At 49.0% G+C, this 8,826-nt stretch overlaps 3 protein-coding genes across 4 annotated transcripts; 2 read left to right on the top strand and 1 right to left on the bottom strand.

Annotated features, from left to right (window-relative positions):
- Positions 1-35: 35 nt before the first annotated feature.
- Positions 36-2,475, bottom strand: LOC128275472 (pre-mRNA-splicing factor CWC25 homolog). Its single transcript, XM_053013984.1, has 3 exons — positions 2,267-2,475; positions 1,969-2,083; positions 36-1,901 (listed from the first exon to the last, which is right to left on the bottom strand). Exons 2-3 carry the CDS (start codon positions 1,984-1,986, stop codon positions 93-95), a joined length of 1,827 nt encoding a protein of 608 aa, XP_052869944.1. The 5' UTR covers positions 1,987-2,083; positions 2,267-2,475; the 3' UTR covers positions 36-92.
- Positions 2,396-3,441, top strand: LOC128275473 (translocon-associated protein subunit gamma). Its single transcript, XM_053013985.1, has 2 exons — positions 2,396-2,690; positions 2,761-3,441. Exons 1-2 carry the CDS (start codon positions 2,555-2,557, stop codon positions 3,180-3,182), a joined length of 558 nt encoding a protein of 185 aa, XP_052869945.1. The 5' UTR covers positions 2,396-2,554; the 3' UTR covers positions 3,183-3,441.
- Positions 3,442-3,692: 251 nt separating this feature from the next.
- LOC128275040 (REPTOR-binding partner) lies at positions 3,693-8,507 on the top strand. 2 transcript variants are annotated; one of them, XM_053013414.1, is made up of 3 exons: positions 3,693-3,946; positions 6,971-7,052; positions 7,182-8,507. In XM_053013414.1, the coding sequence occupies exons 1-3, from the start codon at positions 3,902-3,904 to the stop codon at positions 7,394-7,396; spliced, it is 342 nt and encodes a 113-aa protein (XP_052869374.1). In that variant the 5' UTR covers positions 3,693-3,901; the 3' UTR covers positions 7,397-8,507. The 2 variants fall into 2 exon arrangements, with proteins under 2 accessions (XP_052869374.1, XP_052869373.1); XM_053013413.1 differs by having other exon boundaries at positions 7,179-8,507.
- Positions 8,508-8,826: the final 319 nt, after the last annotated feature.

The raw sequence follows: 8,826 nt of genomic DNA, 5'->3' as shown, positions 1-8,826 counted from the left end.
ATTATTGATCTTTATTATTTTCTTCCAAACCGGTGTGATTCTGGCCCTTTTATCATGATACAATTTCGTCTTGAGAACTGCTTTCCGGTACTTTAACGTTTTGCAAAGTTACTGTCCATGGCACCGTTTGATCGTTGGATGTTGTTACGATTCGACCGGATACGGGACTCGACGGTCTCATTGGCGGCCGCATGCTTGAACTGTTTCGTCAGAAACTCCCTATCATACTCCCGGTTGCCGTGCTTTGCGTTCTCGCGACGATCTTCCGCTTCGTATCGTTTCACATTGCTCGATCGATCCTCCTCGCGCCATTGAGCATTTTCTTGCATAGCACGACGCTTTTCCTCCATTTCCTCCTCCGTCAGTGGCCGCTTTCTTTCGGTCGGTCTGCTCCAAGACGGTTTCTGCTTGGATTGTTCCGCCTTTATCTCATCCCGATTGTACAGCCGTACGGAGGTGTTGGCGTTTGTGTGCAGCTTTTCACCGGATGCCGTAACAAGGCCAAAGTTTTTTATTTTCTTTGCCCGCTTTTCGTCCTCCGAGTCTTGATCGACGATCGGGCGTTTCGCCGGAGTAGACTCATCCGATGAACTTGAAGTCGATGATGCTGAGCTTGAACGAGTTTTCCTAATTTTTACTGCGGGCGCTTCGTGTTTCTTCTTGGTTGGACTTTTGCGCTTAGGGCTTCGGGAGGCAGACCTTCGTTTAGAGTTCTTTTCCCGTTTGTGTTCAGTCGACCTCGACCGCGATCGGTAGCGTCGACTGTCGCTTTTAGTTATTCTTTCGTTACTGCGATACGGAGAGGACCTTTGCCGCTGAGCGGAGTGATGATGTTTAGAGCGATCCGTAGAGGTTTGCCTTCTCCTCTCGTTACTCCTCGAACGACTTCGCCTTCTAGAGGACTCCGTTTTGGCTGCTTTGAATTGGTCTGCCTGCCTGTGCCTGACGCGGTTGTTTCTGTTCTGATCTTCCCTGTCATCGTTACGGCGGGAATGTCGTGCTGAGGGTCGACGGTCAGATTCAGCGGATGACTCCTGGCTTGGCTCGCGACGGTTTTTCTTCTTTTTCGTCTTACTACTTCCCATTTTGTCCAGCTCTCTTGATAGCTTATCATACTTCATGGTTAACAGTTTGTCGATGCTAACGCCTTCCTGTTGCTCTCCTGCCATGGAATGCTGCACTTTTTTGTACTTCTCCGCCAGCAGCTGATCCAGGTCCACGCTGCCGTCACTGTCGCTTCCGGAATCGTTTGACCCGTTGGCTTTCTTATGCTTTTTGCGCTTCTTCTTGGAGGCTTTCTTGTTTTTCTTCGATTTTTTATCCTTCGTTTTGCGTTCCTTATCAGTGGCACCCAAACTGCGATCGTTCTTTAGCAAACGATGAAGCTCCTTCAGTTTGACCGGATTTTGCAGAAGCTTTTGCCGCGATTCGATTTCCTTCTGCTTGATCAGCATTAACGGATCTTCCATCAGCTTACGAGCCATATCAACCTGGTCATTGCTCAGCACGCCCTTGTGCTGACGGATAGAAAAGGGAATGCACTCGTGCTCGACGTGATTCTTCGGTTGAGCTACACCGAATGCCGAGTTCGAAGTGGCCGCTTTTTCCTGCGCATCCAGATCCTCAAACGTTTTGTCGACGGTCCGCCCGAGCAGATACTCTTCCCGGTTGACGAGCTGCGAAGGGCCGCGATACATCCACTCGAGCTTCTTATCGTCACCATCGTCGGGTATAACTCCCGACTTTTTTGCGATACTTTTCAATTCCTCCCGATTGCGCTCTTCCGTAATTTCACGGCGCAGTTCATTGAGCCGCCGCTTTTCGGCTGCCTCCTGCTGTTCCGCCTTCCAGACTCGTTCCTGATTTTTCATCGTATTTGGATGCCATGATTTTTTCGTATTCTGAAATCGATAAACAGCGTTAGTGTGTGATCAGCGCAGTAGGGTTGAAGCTGAACCAAGGACTTACCAAATCTCCTCCGCCCATTGCACTTACGAAAAAATAATCCTATTTCTTAAGACGCCCAAAGTATCCGAAGGGAAGGCTTTGTTTTGGTCGACTTGTTTGCTTGAAATTTTGTCAACTGTCAAAGAAAGTGTCAGGGTTGCTTATTTCGCTTAATGACAGCTTCGAGTGTTAGCCCTTTTAGATTTTCGTTAAAGGCTTTTCGGGCACTGGGCATCGAAAATTGATAAAAGGGAGATTTAAAACCAAAACTATTGTTCTTAAAATTAAATAATCAAAAATACAATTATTGGGCTCTAACCTCCATCCATCAAACTTGTCAGAGTAGCTCCCAAAACGTTTCCATTTGGCGTGAGTGTTTTCGGTCAAATGCCGATTGACTGGCAACAAGCCTGAGCTGTCAACTTCGTTTGACGGTCCGAAATCGGCTTCCACATCGTCGAAATCTTGACACGTATCGTTACGTTTGCGAACCGGAGATTCCGTGAAACATTAAAGCTCGCGGCATTTGCGTCCAGCCTCGGTTCCAATCGTCACAGAGAAACCTTTCGTTGCGAAGGTGAAAACTTCTTTTTATCTCGTAAACACCATGGCATCAGAGAACGAGGCGTCGGGATTCACCAAGGAGGAGGAATTGCTGCTGCAGGATTTTAGCCGGAACGTAAGCACCAAGTCGAATGTTCTCTTCTACGGCAACGCGGCAATTGTATCGGCGGTGCCCATCTGTAAGTAGACAGTTGTGCTTTCGATCGCTACAGTGGAATGCAATCTGATCATGGGTTATTCGCCACGCAGGGTTGTTCTGGAGAGTGCACCAGATTGAGCTGCTGCCGTCGCTGGCGTTCTTCGTGATCGTCACCGGACTGTGTACTTACCTGCTGGCGATGGCCTACCGGAACACCAAGTTCACCCTGAAGCACAAAATCGCCAACAAGCGCGAGGATGCGGTAACGCGCGAAATGACGGCCCTGCTGGCGGACGATAAGAAGATGAGCCGCAAGGAAAAGGACGAGCGCATTCTGTGGAAGAAGATCGATGTGGCCGAGTACGAAGCTTCCACCTTCTCGATCTTCTACAACAATGCTCTCTTCTTGGCGCTGGTCATCTTCGCCAGTTTCTATCTGTTGCGATCGTTCACCCCCAGCCTCAACTACATCTTCTCGCTGGTCGGCGCCGGTGGTCTGTTGGCCCTGCTGTCGACGGGAAAACCAACGTAAAGGCTGCCCCTACTTCCCGCCTTCCTACAGCGCTTCAATCGGAAGACATTCGGTCAGGAGTTTGGCGATCGAACCATCGACTGTATTCCGTTCCCGACCAGTAACGTAATGAGACTAATTCATCTCGGGAATGTGTGCTATCGTTTCATCTTGTTTTTTCACTGTTACACGAACTAAGCCATTCACCAATAGCGCTGAAGATAGGTCCTCAGGCAGAAGTAATAATCATACATCGCTCAGTAAAGACTAAGTTACAGAAGAGAAACACTCGCTTTGCATTTGTTTTCCGGCTTCCGAAATCCATAAACGGGTCAACCGCGGAACGGCACAAAACGTGTCGCTGTTTATTGCGCGATGTTTCGATGTTTTTAACCAGCAGGCAACACGCACACACACAAGTTCCGACAAGTGCACGAAAGCGCGAGTGAGACACACTTCCTCGTAGAAAGAGAAGGAAAGTCAGGCCTTGGGCACTTTCAAAACAAAGCACACACGCCATTCAACATTACAGACGAGATCAACATTGCACGAATTTGGTGCTGGTTCCTTGACAAAGTTGAAGGTTTTGGCCTCTGAAGACGACCGTTTGTGTAACGTTCTTGTGCTAAAAGTGTTCCCGTTAAACGAGCCAGTGTAAAAGAGTCGAACGGAACGGTGAAAATTGAACTTAATTGAATTTGTGCCAGCTCACCTCGTGTTTGCAATCGGGGTGGTCAGCCATGGATTACGAAGAGATCGCAGTGGCCGAGGAGCAGAACCAAGCGGTAAGGACAAAAGGATAATGTAGCTCAAGCAGCAGCACTTTCCGACATGCTTCGAACGTGTACCTTGCTTTGCAGCAGATGGAACAGGCCATGAAAACAAAGATGGCGACTATTGATGAAAGAAGGTGTTTGTTTTGATTCGGGTTCGGGCTAAATCACGTGAAAACGGAAGCACGTTCGAGCTGAGGGTGAAGTGCGTTGTTTTCCATTGCTTCCGGACGATGGTTTTCGGAGCATTTCCTTCTCGAGAGCAATTCAGAACATTGTGAAATACCAGTGATGATGTACACACATTTCACAGCGGTCGTGGAAGTGTGCGAAGTACTTGGATCTGTAGTGTGTTGGTGCTGGGGTGGTCGGTGACGTCATAGATCGTTCGCGGCGAGCTCCTCTTCGTACGGTCAATGTGCCCCTAGAGGTTTTCCCATTTTTACACCCCTTTCGTTCCTTCGCGAGTTTGATTGCGCGTATGTAGTGGTGCCTTCGAGCGCGGCGCGACGGCGATTCTGTTTACGTCGTTAATTTTTGCCTCGGAGGGGACAATCCCGTTGGTTCTCGTCAAACCACTTTAGAATGGGCAAAACTTTTAGGGTGCTGCAATATTGTTACGACGTAATTTCGACGGCGTGGCTTGGTTTATGCCGATGCTCTGCGATTGCAGAGCATGTTCCTTCGCGAAACAGCATTACAGCGCCTTCTAAGTTAATGTTTCTTCCTTGTTACTTTGATGCAAGTACGTTTACGAAGTACGGCTTGTACGATTAAGGGTAATACTTTTGTTTCGTCCTATCACTGTGTACATTTATGTGGACGGAGAGTACCATGACCTTTTTAATGCTGAAAAATGTTTTTTTTTTATGTATGTTTTCCTACAGGGAAATAACAAGACATGAGCGAACCGGTAGATTGTATGCTATTCGGGGCATCTTGCCCCCCTTTTTTTTGGGAACGATATTTTCGGCATCACAACGTGCCCCTGGAATATGGGTATAGAATCTATAAAAAAGTGATATAAATCAAATATGAAATATGCGCCACCGTGGGGATGTGAAGTGGCGCGGTTGTCTTGATTGCGCACCAGCGTTTGGGGCTTCTCGCGTACCTAGCATACGCGAGAGTGTCTATTTCCAACCCCTTTGCCGAGAGCCTTCTCTTTTCAGGGCCCTGTAAGTCGAGCACAGACCGTGGAGAGAGACAGAGAACGAAATATCAAATGAAAAAAACAACGCTGTCCTGTGCCACTACGCAGTACTTCGCGACAGCGCGAACCTGAACGCGAAAACCGGAGAGAGTCTGGTCTGGCTCTCCCCCCTTTTGGGGCCAACTCTCCGAGCGGGAGCGAAACCGTGAACGCAAAGCTCTATTGCGTATCGAACCTCGGCCGGGCTCAACAGCGCGACGACGAGACGGAAGACCAGCGGCGAGAATGGCGAGAACAACCGATTTGGCAAACTCTTTTCCCAAGCACCCCCAAAGGCGGACAACGGTGGCGGTGGCGGCGGTGGCGGCCACGGCGGTGGAGACTCTCGGCGGCGAATGGCGCATCGTTTTGTTGGTCGCGTGTGGGGGAGAGATCAGTGTCGAGCGTTGGAATCGGCTTCAGTTGCGTTTTAGATCCATCTCACGTCGGACCGTGGACACCCGGGGCGGAACACCGAGATAACACCTTTTCGCCAACACGGGCAGAGTGCGCATTTTCGAGGGGTGTGGGAGTGGGTTAGGCCAGGTCAGGTCAGGTCAGGTTAGGGGTCGGTTAAGTGCGTCTCCTCCGTACACCGGGGTCGTCACGCTGCTATAGTGAAGTGGTAAAAACGTAGCAGTTGTTGGCCACCGAAGCCTCTGCGACAAGGGCATTTGGCGTCAGAAGCAGTAGGGCCTTTTGGTTCTTCCGTTTCTCCTGTCGCGGTCTGCACCGGAACGCCGGAAGTAGGGCGCACCGGGAGCTTTTCCAGGTGAGCAACACTCGCAGCCCTACTCCGGCTGTGGCCTACATTCCGTCGAGCAGGTAACTGTGCGGCGGAAAAGATCAGTTGAACTGTGAAATTAGAAAAGTCCCATAGGTTAAGACAGGGCCGGACCGGGTGTTGTCGAGAACCGAGGACTCTAGCGTGTGAAATGTCCGACCCGGTTACCTGTATATCCTGCGCTATGCTCAGTCTCTCGTAAACGAAAAGCACACGCTTGATTGCCGGCTGCTACGTACCGAGTGGGGGAGGCACCGCGTTAGGAGGGAGGCCAGCGCAAGGTGATGCAAATTACGTCGCAAAACTGTTTGTGAAGCACATTTCCCAACCCGGGCCAACGGCTGCGGCACACCTCTCTGGGGCTTCGAGGGAAAATGCAAAACATTAAATTGCCGCAACATGTCCTTCGGCCGCGCAACGGAAAGGATCAATTAAAAGCGGAATGTTCGACCGTTTCGGGGTGCCCCCGGCACCGCCGATGCGTAATAAATCGTCATCGCCGAAAGCCGAACACGTTCCGCCGGCAGCAACAGCCCCGTCGGTGGTTGGTTCTTGTGTGTGGCGTCGCTATCGTCGCGGGAGGTGACAAACTACGTCGGAAAACATATTTGGCGAAGAAAACGGGAATCCTTTTGTGTCTTTTTTCTCTGAAGACGCTTGTCTGTCTCCGAGCCACCGCCGGAGTATTAATAGCATGTTATAGAGAAAAAAAACAGAAGGTTGAGTAAGACGGCGGGGGGCCGGCTGTGTAGCCAATCCGTGGATGCACTTTTTCGGCTCCTCCAAGAAGTGAAGAAGTGAAGCAACAAAGGTCTAGTGGTGGTGGCCGCTCAGAACTTGGCGCGACGGAGATTCGTCTGTCGCTTGGGCGATCGATAAAGCTGTATTGATTTTAGTCTTTTCGCAGAGAGAGTCGCAGGAGGTTTTTTATGCTCAGCTATTTGTGCTCCTTTTGTTGGCCACTAAAAAAGGAAAAAAACCCACCTACCTCGGGCTGATTAATGAAATACGGTCATTTGGTTATGTTGCCTAATGTTATCAATTTTTGCTTTCGCCACAGGAACGCAAGGAAAGCGGCAAACGAGGACGCAAACCGGGTCGGAAGGCATCCACCGAGAAGATCGATATGAAAGCCAAACTTGGTACGTTGCTGGACATTGCATTGCGCGGCCGAATGGTGGAAAATGGTCCCTTACAAGACGACGTTTCCTCTAATGGTTCATTTCTCGTTTCCGTTTCGTTTCATCTGTGGCCCGCAAAAACACAAGCAGAACGTAGCCGGCAGAGTGCTCGTGAGTGCCGTGCACGCAAGAAGCTCCGCTATCAGTATTTGGAGGAGTTGGTCACTGATCGTGAAAAGGCCGTGGTGGAGCTGCGCCACGAGCTGGAGAAACTGTACTCCTGGGCGATGGAGATCGAAGCCGGCCGTTGCCCGGACGGACTGCAGGAGCTGCTCGAGGAAATGGGTGCCATGAAGCAGGAGTGAAGGCGCACAAAATCAAATACACCCGCACGCGGCGCGAGCACACTCGCGGTCTCCGCTAGTCCAGTGGCTTACTTCCGCTGTAATGTTTTGTGGTTTTAGTTGTTTAAGTTGAACGTGTAGCTTCAGTTGTGTTAGATTTTCGTTTCCCGGTCAGCCGTCAGCACGCTTGTTTGAGAATCGGTTGAACAGCCACAAACAACTTGTTGCGCTTTGATGCTGCTGCTTCTGCTGCTGCTGCTTGCGTAAGGCATGTTGCGCGCGTGCGCGCACGTTTTCTCGGACCCACTCCGGAGTGGTGGTAGGTGTTAGTGCCCGTAACAGTGTTGCATTTCATTAAGGCTTAAGTTCCCGTCGTTTTCCCACTCATGGTTTGTTCAAGATATGTTGAATGTTTCCGTTACGAGCAGTTTGCCAAAAAGAAAGACAAAGAGAGAGGATCACAGAAAAATACAATAAAAAACGAAAAACGAATAATGTAAAAGCAAAACATAAAAAAGAAAGAAGTAGTAGAAGCGTACACATTATAAGAAGACAACAAAGCTAACAACATAAAAACATTTACCTCATTTCAGTGCCCTAACGCGTATCCCCTTGTGTGTAGCAGAGGAGATATTCAGGCGGCGCATTATTGGTTAGTTTGCTGAAAAGGATACAGTTTTACGCCAGGTCTGCAATAGGTTTCAAATAGTTGCCAACAAGGGTGGTAAGGTGGAGCGTACAGTGTGTGTGTGTGGCAAGTAGTGGCAGTTATATTATTATATTAGTATCGTCTTTCATTGTCCGTGTACTGAACAAGCTCTGTGCTCACAACGAAATCGTGATAGACGTGGGCCAACGGCATCCATTGGTTTGTGGTATACATTAGTTGTGTTACAAAACCGAAGCAATGCCAACAAATTGATTGTTTTGACGAACTTGACGAAAGGAAAGACTCTCCAGCACATCCGCATGTATGTAGGTAGTGGTAGTACGCCTTTTTTACGATTCGCCTCGTTTGTCGAAAAACGATTACAGTCTGTGAAAACCCCTTTTCGAGAGATAAGAAACAATATTTTTGTATCGTATATTTATCGCCTCCGATAATAAACTGATCCCTTCCTTCGACACACATAACCGGAAAAGTGCATTTTATTCGTTCACATTCATTTCCCTGTTTTTTTTCCTTTGGCTGATCTGGCGGTTGAATTTAGTTTCTTCAATCGCACATGTTGTAGTGTTATTTTGCGATTGCTCGCAGGTTTCGCAATGTTTTAGTCTGGGTTCAGCGGTGAAAGTTTCACGGAAGCAGCAGGTTTAAGCGGTCCATCGCTTAGAGCTGTTGAGCGGTGAGTTGATCACTTTCGTGTTAAACTAAAGACAAACTTACCTGAAGCGGCGACAGAAATGAACCGTTTAATCATTCGTGTGACATTTAGCTATTTAATTTTATT

The sequence above is a fragment of the Anopheles cruzii genome, chromosome 3 (assembly GCF_943734635.1).
Source record: "Anopheles cruzii chromosome 3, idAnoCruzAS_RS32_06, whole genome shotgun sequence".
In the NCBI taxonomy this organism is placed as follows: Eukaryota; Metazoa; Arthropoda; class Insecta; order Diptera; family Culicidae; genus Anopheles; species Anopheles cruzii.
This window is presented reverse-complemented; position numbering and strand designations above follow the sequence as displayed.

What these genes read in the sequence shown, in the direction of transcription:
- LOC128275473 (XM_053013985.1), top strand. Translation starts at nt 2,555, where the DNA reads ATGGCATCAGAGAACGAGGCGTCGGGATTCACCAAGGAGGAGGAATTG. An exon ending in TGTATCGGCGGTGCCCATCT is followed by an intron (nt 2,691 to 2,760) that starts GTAAGTAGACAG and finishes TTCGCCACGCAG; the next exon opens with GGTTGTTCTGGAGAGTGCAC.
- LOC128275040 (XM_053013413.1), top strand. Translation starts at nt 3,902, where the DNA reads ATGGATTACGAAGAGATCGCAGTGGCCGAGGAGCAGAACCAAGCG. An exon ending in CCGAGGAGCAGAACCAAGCG is followed by an intron (nt 3,947 to 6,970) that starts GTAAGGACAAAA and finishes CTTTCGCCACAG; the next exon opens with GAACGCAAGGAAAGCGGCAA. An exon ending in CGATATGAAAGCCAAACTTG is followed by an intron (nt 7,053 to 7,178) that starts GTACGTTGCTGG and finishes CAAAAACACAAG; the next exon opens with CAGAACGTAGCCGGCAGAGT.